At 37.4% G+C, this 20,297-nt stretch overlaps 1 protein-coding gene across 2 annotated transcripts in view; it reads left to right on the top strand.

Moving 5' to 3' along the window:
- Nucleotides 1-2,888: 2,888 nt before the first annotated feature.
- The window catches only part of frmd3 (FERM domain containing 3), a 71,583-nt gene continuing 54,174 nt past the window's right edge, over nucleotides 2,889-20,297 (top strand). For both annotated transcript variants that reach the window (XR_007187582.1, XM_048210826.1), the window contains exon 1: nucleotides 2,889-3,420. Coding sequence is in view for 1 of the 2 variants with exons in the window: in XM_048210826.1 (XP_048066783.1) it covers nucleotides 3,316-3,420 (105 nt within the window). In the remaining variant the exon portion in view is untranslated. The remainder of the gene's footprint in view (nucleotides 3,421-20,297) is intronic.

Here is a 20,297-nt window from a genome sequence, read left to right as displayed (position 1 = left end):
TAGTGGTTTTCCAAGTTACTAGCCACTCAGCATTTTCACTGGCCACAATTTTGCTGTTGGGAAATTACATTTTATATGATTAAAGTTGACTTTGGCATGCTAAAATTACTTGATTTTGAGTCATTTTACTTGAGTAGCTAGATTTAAAACCCTTTCAAATTTTCAAATTCAGATTGACCACCTTAATCAAGACTAGGCCTACATGGTATATCAGCTTTTATGTAGGGGTGGGCAAGGGGTGGGTAATATGACCATAATATGATAACTTTTAAGTTACAAACTTTTAAGTTCAGTTACAAAGACGCTAATTACAAATACAATAGTAAATTAAATAGTCTTACGTGTACACTTTAAGTGTACATGTTTACGTACACTTAAAGTGGGTTATCAGTGGGTTAGTTATACGTTTTTGAAGCCGGACAGTGACGCGATTAGGACATACGCGACATGCACACTTACGCACCATTTTAAAAAATATAGCAATACCAAAATACAAACAATGTAGAATAGCTTGAATACAGCGTGAGTCTCCCTCAGACTGTAAATGAAGCTCAGGCGCACTAGATTTACATGTCATCAGCGTCACTGTCTGGAGCAGAAGGGGGCAGTAATGCACCAATAAGCTGGATGCCAACCGCCGTAAAACAGGAAAGAAGAAGAAGAAGCAGCGTCACTGTGGAGTGAAAGCGGATATACAACAGAACCGGAAGAGAAGACAATGCTGAATAAAGTTGTAGCTTTTGTTATTTTTGGACCAAAATGTATTTTCGATGCTTCAAAAACTTCTAACTAACCCACTGATGTCACATGGACTACTTTGATGATGTTTTTATTACCTTTCTGTACATGGACAGTGCACCGTACATACATTTTCAATGGAGGGACAGAAAGCTCTCGGACTAAATCTAAAATATCTTAAACTGTGTTCCGAAGATGAACGAAGGTCTTACGGGTTTGGAACGACATGAGGGTGTCATTAATGACATAATTTTCATTTTTGGGTGAACTAACCCTTTATGCCATAACCGACTCTATTCACGCGAGATACATCTGTGTATGACTGTATTTGACTATTCAGGCGCAAGGAGATCTGATCGCGCACGCAACAGAGAGAGAGCGCTTCTGTTGTGTGTCATTCAGCGCAACTCCGCCAATCCGCCTTCACTATCTGCAAGTTAATCGATAACGAATTATGATTGGATTGTAATTTTGTACTACGACGAGCTTGGCTACCTTTGATAAGGTGTAGGCTGAAATTATATTCAACCTGCCAGAATGGCTAGTGGGAGTGGCTGTCTTACCCGCCACAGCTGAATTCTACCTGCATTTTGCGGGTGTTAAAGGGATAGTTCACCCAAAAATGAAAATTTGATGTTTATCTGCTTACCCCCAGAGCATCCAAGATGTAGGTGACTTTGTTTCTTCAGTAGAACACAAATGATGATTTTTAACTCCAACCGTTGCCGTCTGTCAGTCAAATAATGCGAGTGGAAGGGAACTTCTACTATAAGAGTAAATAAAATTGCATAGACAAGTTCAAATTAAACCCTGCGGATCGTGACGACACATTGATGTCCTAAGACACGAAACGATCGGTTTGTGCGATAAACCGAACAGTATTTATATAATTTTTTAACTCTAATACACCACCATGTCCAACCGCGTTCAGCACTCGCTTAGTGAGGTCTGATCGTGCTCTGACAGCGGCAGTGATGTCTCGCGCATATACTTCAATGAGTGCAAGACATCACTGCCGCTGTCAGAGCATGATCAGACCTTACTAACGAGTGCCGAACGCGGTTGGACATAGTGGTGTATTAGAGTTAAAAAATTATATAAATACTGTTCAGTTTATCACACAAACCGATCGTTTCGTGTCTTAGGACATCAATGTGTCGTCACGATCCGCAGGGTTTAATTTGGACTTGTCTATGCAAGTTTTATTTACTCTTATAGTAGAAGTTCCCATTCACTCGCATTATTTGACTGACAGACCGCAACGGTTGGAGTTAAAAATCATCATTTGTGTTCTACTGAAGAAACAAAGTCACCTACATCTTGGATGCGCTGGGGGTAAGCAGATAAACATCAAATTTTCAGTTTTGGGTGAACTATCCCTTTAATGTCAAGCCCTGCTCATGATTGTCATTTGGACCTTTTTGGATTACAGTCCACCATCAAAATTATGTTTAATTATTGCAGCTGCTGTGAGAAAAATGATCTGCCATCCTCACATGGTATAGCCTACTAGCTGGGACTTGTTCTTTAAACAGCTGTGATGTAATGACGCAAAGACGATCGGCTACATGCTCACATTTCCCGCGGAAACCTACCAGTACCACCCGAATGATAAGACATTATTAAAAGCATACTGTTGTGAATCGGATTAAGGTAAGGAGATAGTTTCGAACACTGGCTGGTTATGTACTTGCTCAAAAAATAGATTTTGAATCATTTTTAACCAAAAAACGTTACGGACTGCAGCTTTAAGGGAACGTTCCATTTGTATCATTTTACAAACACTATAGGAATATTACTTTTTGAATGTTGAATGTTTTGAAACAAGTAGGAACGTTTAAGAAACGTTAGATGAACTTCTAACTAAAACCTTTCATGAATGATGTAATAACGTTTTTGTGCTAACATTATAACTATTAACAAACATTACATTAAGGTTACTGGAAGAACATCTGTTCATAACTTTGAGAGAGCCAGAAAGTTAACCATATAGTTCTGATAACGTTTTCTGTTAGCTGGGAAATACCTTACTGTTATGCAGCAATTTACATTTTAATAGTTAAACATTCCCATAGATTACAGACATGCGAATAACTACAATTTTTACACAGTATTTCTCACCAAAATAGCATATACAGAGTTTATTAATACACAGTAAGACCTGTGACTTTGGTATACTTTAGTATACCACAGTGAAATAAATAAATAAAGACGTTAAAAGCTCAATCCCTTATGATTTTATTTTCTCATATGGTTTTGGTGTAGCTCAAGTAGTAACTATTAAATTTTAGGCAGAAACTGCACTGTAACTCCCGTTGTTATGGCAACCCATTGTGTGTAGTTGTTCATTACAGGTGATGCCTGCTGATATCGCTGATGTGATTGAACTGATGGAGAGAGGCGCGCGCGTTCGGGAGGGAGGGGGAGAGAAAGAAAAGGGGGATCGTTCTCCCGGTCATATAACGCGACATCTCTCTTTCCTCCTCTCCGCTGGCGACATAAGCGACGCGTAACCGACACGCCGTCCTCTCCGAAACCAAAGGCGCTTTTTTGCTTTGCTATGCGGAACCAAGAGCCATGAAAATGCTTCGATTTCGGAGTCCGAGCATCTCCTCCCTCGCGCAGGAGGTCCAGTGCACGGTTCGGCTGCTCGACGACTCCGAGATCTCGTGCAGCATCCAGGTAGGCGCGAGCGAGCGCGTGTGCTCCAGTGTGCGCGCGCTCAGTGATGCGATGCTCCTCTTTATTGCGATTATAAACATGCCGAAAGGACATAATGCGTATTAAACGTGTTGAATTGACAGTTTCTTGTTGACTGGCCTCTTTGAGTTGTATACTCGCGTTTGTTTAGGTGGAAGACGCCTAGGGAGTGATGACGCTTTCGTCATGGTTTGCTCGTTTCATTACTGCCGTCACTGAATTGCCTGTTAAACAGTTACGCCCTTGACTTTCTTTGTACTAGAGAAAGATTCATATAGGCGTGTTTCATTTATAAATAGGCCTAATATAATTGCTGGAAATAGACTATAACTATTATTGCACGCCTGTTGGATATTTTTTAATTCGCAGAGGTTGTTGAACGGAGAACATGATGTAAGGCAGCACGTATGGGTCCATGTACCTCATGATCTCTCATGTTTCTTTCCAAAGTGATGGAGGATTGCTGAAAAAGTCTTTGATGGAAAACAATTTGCTATGGCAACCGTGTTTCATAAGTAAAGTCAAGTCACTTTTATTTGTATAGCTAATTTCACACAAAACACAGGGTTTGACAGCAGCTTTAGCCTTTGTGAAAAGCAAGTACACTTTAGCATACTTACAAACAGTAGGCTACTTATTACTTAAAGGAATATATAAGTGCGAATGTAATGTTTTCGGACACTGCTTAAATGAAAATCTATTAGAGTTTAAATTAATATTACATTTAGTGCTTTTGTTGACTTATGTACTTCTTTGTAATTTCATTATTACTTCTGTTGTCTTTAAAATGTGCTACCTATAGTGACAAGCATTTTATAGTAAACTAAAGCATGTATTTAAATATATTTGTAGTTACACATTTGTAAGGATGAAGCTGCAATTTTAAAAAATTAAAAACTGTATTATCAAACAACACACTATAGTTACATTTATAATGTAAAAATATGTTAACTTATTTAAAGCATGACAAAAGATTACACTACAAGTGCACTTTCAAGACAAGCACACTTCTTTTTCACAAGGGAGTGCCTTAGAAATCCCCAATGGCAACTATGGCATGGGGGAAAAAAGCGGATGTTAGATGATAGATAGCACTTAATATGCAGTTATAATGACTTGCTCATTTCATCATTGCTATGCCACTTTTTGAGATCTTCGGAAAGCCAATGGAAGCACTGCATAATGTCTTAAAGTGTCGATGATGCTCAAAAATCCCGTCCGGGTAGGCAGCTCACAAGGTTTTGAGACACAGCCAATGGATTTCTTCCCATCATGCTCTCCATGTTCCAGTCAAGATAAATGAGCAAAACCATTTCTGGGAAATACTTTTGACAATGTACTTCCTGCCAAAACATTCTTGGAAACATCCAATCTACTGAAAATCTGCATGTAGTTTTGCTAATATAAATATAATCAAATCTATAAAGGCTGTGAGGCAGCCTTAATGCATTTATTGTCATTCAGCTCTGCTGCAGGCTTAAGTGTGTGATGATAACTGAGGATGATGTGGAAGTGTAGTCTAGCTCTTTACAGTATCACTATCAGCACCTTACACACTAATGTACATGCAGTCTAATGGAAGCAACAATCATTTCCGTTCTTTACTTTCGAGAAAACCACACTTTGATGGTGAAGTCAGGAAGCTGGCCTCTTATAGTGGTTCTACCTGAGGTAAGCTAATCCTAGATCAGTGAAAAAGGCTTAAAAAAAAGTTTCTGCCAACTTTTAAAATATCTGTTGAGTAATTTCCTGCTGGTCCATATATGTATATCTGCACTTATGGAACAAAGTGGAATAGGTCAAGTGTAAGAAAGAGATGACAGAAAGAGTGATGCATTCCTCCTTCTTTATCTCTCTCCGGTGTGCTGTTTATAAACTTTTGAGCCAAAAGAAGGAGCGTTCTGTTTGGTCTTATGAATATTTTAGAAAGCCACAAGGCTCTAATGGCTTCTTGTTCTGTGATGGCTTTCTACTGCATATTTCATGACTATGCTCATAGACAGAGGCTGCACCTCCATCGGTGCACTTTTACATGTTATAAGCACTCAGCTTTTACTTTTTTATCAGCTACACGTGGAGTTAAATGCTGAGTTTATGTTTGATGTGTGTCGTGTATAGTACATGTCAGCAGTTAGTTGTGGGCCTTGAATTTGATTGGCCTAAAGAGTGCTGATAGACAGACCTTTTGCTGTCCACTTGTGTGGTGTCTGTCAGGAGTTAGTAGCAATGAAGCACACGGGGCAGGAGTAGTGAACTTCATCCATCTTGTTTACTCCTTCACTTCCGTTCTCCCACACATTATATCGGAACACAACACTTTTCAAAACAGTAGTCAACACAGTTTCACTTATGAACACAACACATTGTTTCTGCATTCCAGATAGGCAATCAGTCCAACTGTTTTCCTAGGTGGCGATTTTGTATGAATTCATACGTGATTTGTGCGGAAACTTTTTTAGGAAAAATTAAGCATGAAGGTCCACTCCTAACCATATCCCTAAATCGAACTCTCGGTGGGATTGTTTGAAAATGTACAAAAATTATATAGCACAAATTCATACAAATTAGGCACCAGTTTGCCAAAATGTAAAATAGTTACTAATGATGAGAGTGCGTTTGTCAATCAGGGGTGCGTTTCCCGAAAGCATCGTTGGTGAACCATGGTCGTAAGTCCCATTGAACTCTAATGGTAACGACGGAACTTGCGACCATAGTTCGCTTCGGGAAACGCACCCCTGAGTGGGAATGTTTCAGTGACTCAGCAGTTTACATCGTTACGCCAGTAGGTGGCGACAAGTGACAAGTGTTTTTGAGTGAGTCATTGAATTATTCACTCAACTGATTCTTTCATAACACTGATTCATTTAAGAACGAAAAAGCACTACTGTGTGTTGCTGCTTTAACTTTGTTCGGAACTGTTTTTATTGGCAAAAATAGACAAAGTAAAATGTAATTTTGTTAATATTAACTTCTCCTTTATTAAGCTTTTGTATAAAAGAAATGTCATATCACAGTTACGCCCTTGGTCTAAATAGTAGCATGGCTGTGATCACCTTTGGTGAACAACAAATTTCATGTGATATTGAGTCGTGAAACATAGGAGGAAAACATGGTAAATGACCACATACATTGAAATTAACCAAAATTGCAATATTTTGTGGCTAAGAATGAAATATAATCTATGGAGCCCATAAGGGAAAATGAAAAAATGAAAACGAAAAATGAGATGGGAAGAAAATTTATATTTTAATGATTTTGTGTTCTTTGTAAAAATTTTGCCTCCACATAAGAAACATTGGAGTGACTGGCAAAAAGTTTTGTTTTTCTCTGAGATACTTTGTGTTTGCTTGCAAAAGTTTTGTGTTCTCTTGGGAAAGTATTGCGCTCTCCTGAGAAACTTTGCCCTCACAAAACTTTGCTGTTCTATCGCAACACTTTGCGTTCCCCTGAGAAACTCTGTGTTTGCTCACTACAGCACTGATTTTTTCATCCAACCTCATCATAGTATTTCCATCACCAGGAGAACACAAAGATTTTGTGAGCAAAAGCAAAGTTTCTCGGGGGAAGGCAAAAGTTTTTTGAGTTAATGCAAAAGCATGGAAATATAATTATTCCTCCCATCTAATTTCCCCCCATTACCATGTCCCTAAAGGTGTCAATGTCTAAAGGTGATGATACACGGGGCAACTTTTTGAGCAATGTTGCTGGGCAGTGTTTCCAAATGATGTTTCCCATTGAGAATGGGCAAGAAATTTCCATCTGGATACTTTAGATCAAAATTTGTTGCCCATTCTCAATGGGAAAGTGCCCAAGCAACATCACTCGGCAACATTGCTCAAAAAGTTCCCCCATGTATCATCACCTTAAAATGTTGCCGTCAACAGGAAACCTGATGAGAATAAATAGACCCAATAAATATTTTATTATAAACACTTGTTAGGCACTTTATTTCAAATTTTCAAATATGTTCTTCATTTTTATTAAAAATAAATGCTTTTCTGATCTGATTTGTGATAGGAGAAGGGAGAAGAGCGAGTTCAGCAAAAGGCGGATTTGAACCTGCGTCGATCGCATCAAAAGCTACATTCATGTGCCATACGCCCTACAGCCTACGCTACTACAGACGTTAAACAGACCCCGTCTTTTTAGTATTTAACTGAAAATATTCAGTGGCTTAATTACAGCTTACACACATTACATTGGACAGTTGTTGGTATTTTAAGCAATATATGAGGTAAATTCCCTGTTTTGGGTTGACGCATGACAACTTACTAGCGTAAAAATATATAAGTTAACGCTCCTTTTCTCCGCTCCACTGCTGCTGAGAGGCCACCATCTTGTTTGATTTTTTTCTAAAATCTCCGAACCGGTCACATGATCAGCTGATAACATTCTGATTGGAGGATCTCAAAAAATTGCCCACGACCATTCTTAGATATTCAGATATAAATTTGTTGCTCATTCTCAGTGGGAAAGTGCCCAAGCAACGTTGCTCGGCAAAATTGCTCAAAAAGTTGCCCCGTGTATCATCACCTTAAGAGAACAGAAAAAGAATGCAATTTAGCAGCATTGTGAGTTGTTGTCATGTTATTTCATAATGTGAATTTTTTGGGAGCCAAAAATGAGATAACATGCCAAAAAAGTTAATTAAAAAATGATTACATACAGAACTTGTGAATATAGCCTTTGACATTATCAGTCCATTCACAAGTGGGTTGAAATGTTAGGTTTTTGATCATAGCAACACTTGTGATTTTTGTTGTTTACTAGGGCAAGTATCATTTTCTATAGTGAAATAGAAATCACACAGCCACCTAACATCCCCAAAACACCTGAGCAACTGCAAAGAAGTATATTAAAATATAACTTATCAATATAGGAAAACACTATGAACCACACACAACACCCTAGAATCATCAAAATGAGTTCTGCAAAGGCAAGAACCACAGCTTTTTACATTTAGAAAAATGTTAACATTTAGAAATGTAAAACTCTTTTTTTATATACAATAAAAATGAATGTTTTTCATGAAACATCCATGAAATAATTTTAAAGATTTAGATCATAGATCTTTAGGGCTGTGTATTTTAGTTATAAGTCATGAGAAATACACTGGTCCTAATCAAAAACAGTTGTTTGTTTCTCCCTATTTTGGACTGACTGAAACCATGTCAAGTTATGCTCAGTTTACTGGGTCAGTCAGAACATAATAATAAGCATTAAAGTAAATCGGATGTGTTTTCTCTGGGTCATTTCTCAGTGTTGGCTCAGGCGTGCCAAGTGTCTTCTCAGTGTCTGAAGGACAGATAGCTCATGCATTATTAAGGCAGATCATGCTCTTCAGTGTGGCTGCTGCATCACTCATGTGCTACTGATGCCGCGCTCAGCTTCTGCTGTTAAACTTCCTCGCATAGGCAAAACTGGACAAAATGAAGTCACATAGAACATTTTGGCTGCCTCTTAATATAGTCTTTCCCAAGCTGGAACTTCATAATTTCATAGCCAGTTATAATTTCTGTTTTAACAGCTTTCAGTAATAGGTAACTGGAGGTAGTATGGTACTTTAAACATGCACCATGGCAACACCACGGTCTTCTTTGAATTACCTTTGCAGTATCTAAATGCCATGTTATATTAATATGGAAATCATTAAGTACTATGGTATATGGTATATACAGTATACTGTAAAAGAATATATTTGATAGCTATGTTTAAATTCTTGATAATATGCATGTATTTATGCACAGCTGTTTTAATTGGCTTTTATTTATTTTATCTTGACTAGTCTACACTTGGTTTTTCAGGTGTAACTTCACTATCAAACCAGGGTTATTATTGTTATCTAAATTTTTTTAAAGGGATAGTTCACCCAAAAATGAAAATTTGATGTTTATCTGCTTACCCCCAGGGCATCCAAGATGTAGGTGACTTTGTTTCTTCAGTAGAACACAAATGATGATTTTTAACTCCAACCGTTGCCGTCTGTCAGTCGTTTAATGCACGTCAATGGGAACTAAATCAATGAGAGTAAAAAAAAAACACGCACAGACAAATCCAAATTAAACCCTGTGGCTCGTGACGACACATTGATGTCCTAAGACACGAAACGATCTGTTTGTGCGAGAAACCGAACAGTATTTCTATAATTTTTTACCTCTAATACACCACTATGTCCAACTGCCTTGAGTGCGTGCACGGCATCCGGTGCGTGAGGTGTGTACGCGCTCTGGCATAGTTTAAGCATGGTGCCTGTAGTACAACAGTTATACAAATGGAAGTAACCACTAAAAAACATGGTTTTATTACATCAATACTTCATTTTATTGTATTACTTTTCGGCAGCTTTACAAATAAAAAGGACACAAAATGATCACTGCAGACCCTCAACAACTTCAGTACGTTAATGGGTGTGTTGATATCCAGCCGAAGAGCAATCAACCATAACTTCCGGCAAGCAGGCTCAGAAGTTGGGATTACGTGGAAAGTCACCACTCCCGAATGAGTTCACGCTAGAGAACGTAATCTTTTAGTTTTAAGTCGGTTTGAACAATCCAGATAAGCACAAGTAAGTACCATTTTGATTAGCCGTTGTACCTACAATGTTTGTGCTCTGTGTAAACAATGAGTGACGTATACATGCGAGAGATCACTTCCGGTGCTTGCTTAAACTGCGCCAGTCGCGTACACACCTCACGCACCGGATGCCGTGCACACGCTCAAGGCAGTTGGACATAGTTGTGTATTAGAGGTAAAAAATAATATAAATGATCGTTTCATGTCTTAGGACATCAATGTGTCGTCACGAGCCACAGGGTTTAATTTGGATTTGTCTGTGCATGTTTTTTTTACTCTTATAGACGAAGTTCCCATTGACACGCATTATTTGACTGACAGTTAAAAATCATCATTTGTGTTCTACTGAAGAAACATAGTCACCTTCATCTTGGATGCCCTGGGGGTAAACAGATAAACATCAAATTTTCATTTTTGGGTGAACTATCCCTTTAACTGAAATAAAACTATTATTTTATACAATTTCATATATAAATATAAAATTTCCTTTTTAATTCAATGTGTTACTTGCCAATTTTTTGTAATTATTTATAAGTTGAAGCACTAAAATTACTAGGGGGAAATAAATAAAAACTAAAACTGAAATAAAAATAAATGAAATCTAAATAGTAATATAAAAAAAACTAATAAAATGATAAAAAAAAAACTATAATAGTATATAAATAATACTAAAATAACACTATCAAACAAGGGATGGATGATGGAAATTGGAAACCATTATAAAGAAGGTAAACCATACAAAAACTTGTTAATTGAAGGATTTAAACTTTAAGTATTTTTGGGGGTTAAAAGAAAAGTTAAAGGAAAATAATTGAAAAATAATACTTAAAATATAAATTAATATATATTCACTAACAAGAAATACCATGATATTACGTAACACTTTAGTGTGGGGAACAGTTCTCACTTAACTAGTTGCTTATTAGCTTGCATATTGGCTATTTATACATATTAATGTCTTATTCTGCATGACCATATTCTACATCCCTAAATCCTACCCTATACCTAAACTTAAATGCTACAACAACTGCCTTAGTAACTATTAATAAGCAGTAAATTAAGAGTTTATTGAGGCACAAGTTGTAGTTAATAGTGAATATGTGTTCCCCATACCAAAGTGTTACCGATATTACCATCCTGTGTCCTTTAAATGCTCTTTTGGAGTATGAAAATGCTAATCATTCAATACCATGATATATAATCAGAGTACCATGGTTTTACCATCTGATACCATCGCTGTATCTTTTTTTGTAAGGGTTATTAAGCAGTGCTGTAGATTTAGTCACATTGAAAATTCTCCACTCACTGTCTTTGCTGTTCTTAAAAATGTAGCAGTGTCATCATCGATTAAACATTTCTATTTTTGTATTACACCGAATGCAAATCGCCCCATCTGCAGAAATGTATCTCTCATCTTCTCTCATTCCGTCTTTTCATCAATAAATGTCCGGAGAGCAAGAAGGAGAGAAGGTGGTGTTGTGGCGGAGACTATAAATAGTGCTTATGCTATTCTTATCCTTCTCCTCTATGCCCTTTGATGAGATTTTTTTTTTTTTTTTGTAAGAATGACTGAAGAAAGAAAAAGATCATAAAACAGGAGGAGAGAGAGGGGGAGCAGGAGGGGTGTAAATGAATGACGTCATTGCACTCGTGCTGAATGATGTCTCAGTGATGTGCAGCGCATATGTATAACCGCTGCGGTTCAAAGAGAGCATGTGTGTCTGTGTCGAGACTGCAACACTGTTTATTTCACAAGCTGTTCCTGTTCTTTTGCTCAAACACATTTCATTGTTCAAATGTGGAATTTATGGGAAATTGAAAAATGTATTCATACATAAAATAAATAATTTGTTTTTCATTTTAAATAAGGTGGTAGGGCAGGGTCAGTCAATATTCTATATTCTATATATATATATACACTATTGCTATAAAAGGTCTATGATATGTCCTTATTTAGATAGTAAATTTGTGTGTGTGTGTGTGTGTGTGTGTGTGTGATGAAGTGTCCTCCCATTCAGTTTGTACATCACTAGCCTGAGGCAGTGCAGTGACAGTGTGTGGTGTGTGTGATAGATATTTTAAGAGACAACAGCATGTTTGGCCATTGGGGATATATGACCTGTTAAACACACAAACCCACACTGATACACACTTCTATCTGTCACTCACAGCAGTTCTGCTGGAATAAAAGTACATTACAACCCATGAAACTCATTTAACTTCGGTTCCGGCCTGGGTGTCCTTCCCCCATTTCCCTAGCCTGTTTTCCTCTCACTCTACATTATCCTATATGGGAAAAAAAAAAAAAAAGTATATTTTAGGGTTCCATAAATAATTGTCACTACACTTTAACCATATTTCAAAGACAATAGAATTATGAAATTACATATAAAGATGTAAAGTGGGTCAAAAGCCCTCTTAAGTTCAACTAATTGTATTTAATATGAATTTAAGCTATAATGCATTTTCATTTAACTGCAATTAGCATTCAAATTATGTGTTGTAAAATATTATATTCAGTTTTACTTCATCTAAGCATTTTTTAAACTAAATCATATTTCTGTAAGTACTCTTTTTAAAAGTATGCTAAAGCGTACTTCTTTTTCACAAGGGAACACAGAAAACAACACGAAAATTCACTCAAGCTGTCAGTATAAAATGAATAGGCTAAATGTTTTATGATCCAAACACAAACAGTTGTGATTGGTTCAGTTTCATTCACTTTAAGGACAAAAATACCACATTTGCAAACTTCACCATCCTGTTGGCTTTATAAGCAGTATTAAAGGATAAGTTCACTTTTTCACTTTTTTTTACTCACCCTCAAGCCATCCTAGGTGTATATGACTTTCTTCTTTCTGATGAACACAATCAGAGATATTTTAATAAACATCCTGATGCATCTGAGCTTTATAATGGCAGTGAATGGGAAGCTCAAGAAAGCGAATCCATCCATCATAAACGTACTTCACACGGCTCCGGGGGGTTAATAAAGGCCTTCTGAAGTGAAGCGATGAGTTTGTATTCAACTTAAGAAAATGTAATGCCTCTCGCAGTTCAAAACAGTTACGCTATGTCCTACACCAGGGCTCGTCAACTGGCGGCCCACGGGCCATATCCGGCCCGCCAATCAGATTCATCTGGCCCACGGCACCCCAATCTCCCTCCTCCTCTTTTCCTGGCGGTGCGGCTAAATTTGGTTAGATATCGTGGCCACAGTGTACGGCTATATACGCACTGTTTGTACCATGCACGCTCCTCCGACTGACTTGAGAAACGCTTTCCGTGCGAATATTTCAGCAGTTATTATGTGTATTCCATATTTCTGTCGACCGAACCAGCGATACCTATCATTCGTGAATTTGTCTCGATTCTTTCTTTTCCGTGAATTGGCCAAACGTGCTTGCATAACGATCTGAAAAGATTTGGATTCATTCAGACTAGGGCTGCACAACGATTAATCGCGATTAATTGTTTGCAAAATAAAAGTCTGTGTTTACGTAATATATGTGTGTGTTCTGTGTATAATAATTATGTATATATAAATACACACACATACATGTATAAATTTAAGAAATATATGCATGTATAAATATATATATATATATATAAATATATTTTATATTATATATAAATATAAATATTTTATATATAAATATAAAATTTTTCTTAAATATACATATGTACGTGTGTGTATTTATATATACATAATTATTATACACAGAACACACACATATATTACGTAAACACAGACTTTTATTTTGCAAACGATTAATCGCGATTAATCGTTGTGCAGCCCTAATTCAGACCGCTCTGTCACTGAATCATGAGGTGATTTCTCGGTCAGTAACAATAAATACAGAACAAATAGCGCAGTTTTCATGTGTTTCACTAGTTTACTTTGAACTTCGCAGCACGGCCCAGTGGATAACGGAACGAAAGCTTAAAGAGCTGCGTTTATTCCCGGTCACCATTGTTTCAATTCGACACCTCTCGCTTACAATCTACAAATCACTCAATGATTAAACTAGTTTTAAATCGGATGAAACAGCCTCAACATTCCCAACAAGACTGATGAGGAAAAGAGGAGAAATGTGCCATGAATGAATATATAAGACTTTTAAAAAGTACTTTTTAGTAAGTTGAATATTTACAGCGGTCTGGCAGAAGCTAGATATTTTACTTTATGTGGCGACCAGGGCGGGCGAGAGCCGTGAGGGAACGACACGAGGCCGGTGGCGCGAGAGTTAATGAGCTCCACCTGGGAGGCGCACCGGCCTTGAGTCTCTCACGGAGGAGCTCTGGAAGCATAAAAGGAGGAGCGACGACAGTGAAGGACGAGAGAGGACCAGGCCTGGACTTTATTTTATGTTTTATTATGTTTGTGTGGCTGGCAGACGTCCGCGAGGGTCTGCCGGCATTACGTTCGTTTTGTTCTTTGTTTATTTTGGAATTAAAGTTTTGTAGAATGTTCGCCGGTTCCCGCCTCGTTCTTCCCACACCTACGAACCGTGTTACACTTTATAACTTGTTAAATATGGATATTTTTCTTACATAAATGCATCGCTTCACTTCAGAAGGCCTTTATTAACCCCCCGGAGCCATGTGGAGTACGTTTATGATGGATGGATGCACTTTCTTGATCTTCATACTCATTGGTCCCGTTCACTGCCATTATAAGGCAAGGCAAGGCAAGGCAATTTTATTTGTATAGCACATTTCATACACAATGGTAATTCAAAGTGCTTTACATAAAGAATAATAATAAAAATAGAACATAAGGAATAGAAATAACAGTAAAAACAGAGAAATTTGCTATCTGGATGGAAGCTAGGAAGTTTCAGGGAGTTTTTTTTGTTCTAAAGTTCAGATGCGTCAGGATATTTATTAATATATCTCCGATTGTGTTCATCAGAAAGAAGAAAGTCATATACACCTAGGATGGCTTGAGGGTGAGTAAAGCTTGGGCTAATTTTCATTTTAAAGTGAACTTTACTGATCATTTACTCTTAAAATGCAAACTCTAATTAATAATCGGTATAATCAATCAATTTAATCTTTGAAGATTCACAATAAATACTTAAAATAAAACATCCTTTGGACATTTTTTTTTGGCATGACGTGACTCTATTTGTCTTAAATAAGTCCTCCTAAATGTTCCTCTGCTAATTTCTGCATTCAACTCGACCTTTTCAACCTTTTAACATTCTCAATAACACTGTGATTACTGACGTTGTGACATCGTGCCATCTTCGAATCAGTCACATCCCATCAAGATTCGTGCACAATAATAATTTTGATCTTTTCTTATGCAGTAATTGCTTTATGCTCTCACAAATGATTCATCTACAGCCAATAATATATATAGACACAGCAGGTCTACATGCATAATCAAAAGTCACTTGGTAGACTTCAAAACAGCAACTGAACTGTGATGTTAGTCATTGCACATGGATTTATGTTGCACAGTAAATCATGCAAAGAGGAAACATTCATTAAACGCATCAAAGTCCACATTTCCCTCCAACACACAAGACAGCTCTAGGAGATGATGATTAAACTAAGCTGTCATATTTAGAATATGTTTAGATCTTTAATTATGAATTGAGCATGAGATGTAACACAAGAAAACAAGTAACACAAGAAATACTTGGACAAAGGCATCGTCTTACCACACCAGGTCAGTTTCACATCAGACCTGTCGTCAGCATAATCCACTTTCCTGTACTCAGGCTTAGAGGGCGGACAGAGAAATGCTTCTATGGTTTCAAGATTGCTCTCATTATAGGCATAAATGTTGTGTGGGTCATAAGGGTCAGATCCACACCAATATTGGAGGACTGTTAAATGGATTCTGAATCTGCACCTGGCGTCACTAAACAAAATTGCAAAAAATTATGTTTTTAAGTGTCTTATGCAATGAGCACCTTGTTTTTTAGACAATATGTCCATTTAAAAATATTTCAGGATGGTACTTCAATCTTGAATATCTTCGATGGTAGGACAATTCCTTATTAAGGAGTTTACATACAGGTCAGGTTAAAGGGTTAGTTCACCCAAAAATGAAAAAATATCTTAATTTGTCTTCCGAAGATGAACGAAGGTCTTATGGGTGTGGAGTGACATGAGGTGAGTAATTAATGACAGAAATTTCATTTTTGGGTGAACTAACCTTTTAATTAAATGAATTGTTCATCCAAAAGAAGATATATGACGATAATCTTTAACTGTTTTTGTCCATACAATGAAAGTCAATGGGGTCCAAAAGTTTCAAGCTCTAAAAAAAAGACATAAAGGTATCATACCTTGGTGTTTGTGTCATGACATAATGACTTTAAGTCATGTGACATGCAAAAATCAATGAGGTTTGATGTTTTTGACAGGTCGCCATATTTGGCCTTTGTATAGATGAGTTGATGATTTGATTTGAGATGACCGATTAAAGGTGCTAAAGAGGATGTTTTGTTTTATACATTTTTGCAATATTACTTGAAACTGTCTTTACTAACTGATAAAAGACTATTTATTAGGTGCACTGAAAGGAATAATATTAATATACATCATCTGTGCACGAGGTAGGGCCTTAAGAACATCAGCCAATCGTTTCAGCGATCATCGCGTAAACGATTGGCCCTCTGGCTTGTCAATCACTGCCATGACGTTCCTTGTGAGAGACGTGCGTGGCTGCGCTCCAGTAACTTTCCACGCTCCACAGGCGCCGCATGCAATGTTTTTGTCAGGAGACAGGAGTAACAACTGCAGATTATGAGTTACCTGCGGTGAGTCCGACATAATGAATCCACTAACACGACACAGCGAATGCCGGTGGTAAACACTCATGTTTCAATACGAGTGTTTACGAGTTTTGGGAGGCGTTCCTTCGAAGGAGGGGGTTGTTCTTACGCATGCGCTCATTTCAAAAACTCAGTAACAGTCTTTGGTTTCTCAGTCGACGAAAAGATCCTCTTTAGCACCTTTAAATTTCACGTAAGATTTGCCTATGCAGATTTCACAATGAGTGAATTTGCTTCATTGAGAAACAGAAAGCTGCTTGTTTTAAAAATGACTTTTGTGTGAGTTGTGCTTCATACTATACTATTGACAACATACTTTTTTGCTCACAAAATTTTGCTAATGTGACCGCACCTGAAGACTTGGATTAAACAGCTGGAGTTGCATGGATTACTTTTACACATTTTTTATAGTTTTTGGAACTAGAAACTTTTGGAATCTTTTGACTTTCATTGTATGGATAAAAACAGCTTAAACATTCTTCAAAATATCTTCATTTGTGTTCTGCAGAAGGGTGATCTATCCATTTAATTGAAATTTTGCAAATTAATCACACTATTTTGACATGTTAAGTTGACAGACAGACATGATTTTAACAATAAAAATGGCATCCCATATTTGAGACAATATGAGACTTTATTTCTTTCTTCTGAATGGCATCTTCACTGATTAGGTTTCTTTGATTTTTGTTGCACTGCAGAAATTTAGTGAATCCAGAATGAGGTGGGTCATATAAGATTTGCTATATATAAGCACATATATATTTACATCACCATACCTCCAAGCCTTTAACATTGACCAGTCCTTCCTATGTATTTGGGCCAAGGACAGACTAAACCATTTTGAGAAAATTAGGGGTTAATGGGAATCGACAAGAGGTTTGGCTTTCACACATGATCAGCTGCTCAAGTAGAATACTAACGTCTGCCTTTTCCAGTATCATATTTTTTCTTTTGTTTTTGGTTACTTTGATTTTCTGCATAAAGAAAGTGCCCTCTGATTTTCTTGCTCACGTAAATCTCTCACTAATTTTCACTCTTCCCTGTTTTGCTCATGTTCCGTGTCATCCTCTGCATAATGATATTAATGGATCCTTGTGACCTCTGGATTAGCAAACATTGGGCGTTTAGATCTAAGGAAGACACACTCATAATTGATATGGCATGGGTATTAATTACAGAACATTTTATCTAGGGCAAAGCTTTCACGGTCCTAAACTCTGCTTGTTCAGTCTACAGTGGCTGACAGAGGCATTGCTAAGGCTAACTGAATCTTGGAGGGATTTTGGAAGATGGAGAGTTAAAGAAAGAGCAGCAATGCAGTGTGGTTGTGTTGTTTAAACTTGTCATCTCATTAGACTCCTTAATAATTGATAATCTCTCCCACATACTGCCTCTCTCTCTCCATCATGCATGCGTGCTTATTACGTGTTTGCTAAAGCAAGCATCACTATTACTATTGCTCATACATAGGATTAGTCATTTGAGCAAAACATGACATTTGTATTATTTAGTGCATTCTAATTACAGACATGAATGAAACCTCAAAACAACCTTGATGATAAAACGGGCCAAAAATTTCCACAGACTTACAATGAAGAATAGGACCCAACCCATAGATTCCATTTCCTAAAACATTATTAGCCAACTATGATTGTAAGTTTGCTTGTTAGTAACATAGTTTATTAACATAAAACCACAGTTTCAAAGAACATTTGCAAACAGCATCGCAAAGTTGTGTGGTTGGAACTACATAGTTTCCTTTTAGTATGACATGGACTGTGTCTGAAAACTTAAAAATGCTGCCTTTTGCAGGATGCATTTCATGGTAGGAAGGCATCAAGGCATGTCTGAATCCAATGTTAGCTTCACTTCCTGTCTCATGAGATACCTTCATCTGATCGATTTTTGAAGGCAGCATAGATTTCCTTTGCTGGATTTGATATCCCACAATCCTGTGCTTTCCATTCTGTGACATTTGAGCTAAACAAATAAAGATGGCATCTGAAAGTTGCGGTTGCTTCCCTCTTACAGATTATGACATAAGAGGGAACTCGCAATTGAATCTGTAAAGAAAGCAAAACAACGGAGGAAAAAAAAATAGTGACAGTTCTCCAATACAGTGTTCATTATGTACATCAATAATCTGACATTAGATACAAATCTGACAAAAATTTCAAACCGATTAATAATCAGAAGCACTCTGCTCCACCACCTGTGTGATGTCATGAGTTACATCACGGTACTGGAAACGTAGTATAATAGGGACATATCAACCACAAATAACACCTTAGCATTGTAGCAACACACCAACAACTCATAACACCTTAACAACCATATAACAATACCCTAGCAGCCACAAATAACATGCTTGCATTGTGGCAACACATTAACTACAACTCAAAACACCAAATGACACCAAAGCATTGTGACAACACACCAACAATCACTCAGAACACATTAGTAACCATAAATCAACCCTCTAGCAAACACAAATAACACCCTAGCATTTTGGCAACACACCAACAATCACTCAGAACACATTAGCAACCCCATATCAGCACCTTAACAACCACAAATAACATCCTAGCATTGTGACAACACATTAACTACAACTCAAAACACCAAATGACACCCAAGCATTGTGACAACACACCAACAATCACTCAGAACACATTAGCAACCCCATAGCAACACCCTAACAACCACAAATAAATTCCTAGCATTGTGACAACACATTAACTACAACTCAGAACACCAAATAACACCCTAGCATTGTGACAACACACCAACAATCACTCAGAACACATTAGCAACCCCATAGCAACACCATAACAACCACAAATAAAATCCTAGCATTGTGACAACACATTAACTACAACTCAGAACACCAAATAACACCCTAGCATTGTGACAACACACCAACAATCACTCAGAACACCTTAGCACCCACATAGCAACACACTAGAAACCACAAATAACACCTTAGCATTGTAGCAACACACTAACAACCACTCATAACACATTAGCACCCACAAATAGCACATTTATTGTGGCAACACACCAACAATCACTAAGAACACATTAGCAACCCCATAGCAACACCTTAACAACCACAAAAAACATCCTAGCATTGTGACAACACATTAACTACAACTCAAAACACCAAATAACACCCTAACATTGTGGCAAACACACCAACAATCACTCAGAACACATTAGCAACCCCATAGCAACACCCTAACAACCACAAATAAAATCCTAGCATTGTGACAACACATTAACTACAACTCAGAACACCAAATAACATCCTAGCATTGTGACAACACACCAACAATCACTCAGAACACATTAGCAACCCCATAGCAACACCTTAACAACCACAAAAAACATCCTAGCATTGTGACAACACATTAACTACAACTCAAAACACCAAATGACACCCAAGCATTGTGACAACACACCAACAATCACTCAGAACACATTAGCAACCCC

This window comes from Megalobrama amblycephala, linkage group LG12 (assembly GCF_018812025.1).
Source record: "Megalobrama amblycephala isolate DHTTF-2021 linkage group LG12, ASM1881202v1, whole genome shotgun sequence".
NCBI classification, from domain to species: Eukaryota; Metazoa; Chordata; class Actinopteri; order Cypriniformes; family Xenocyprididae; genus Megalobrama; species Megalobrama amblycephala.
This window is presented reverse-complemented; position numbering and strand designations above follow the sequence as displayed.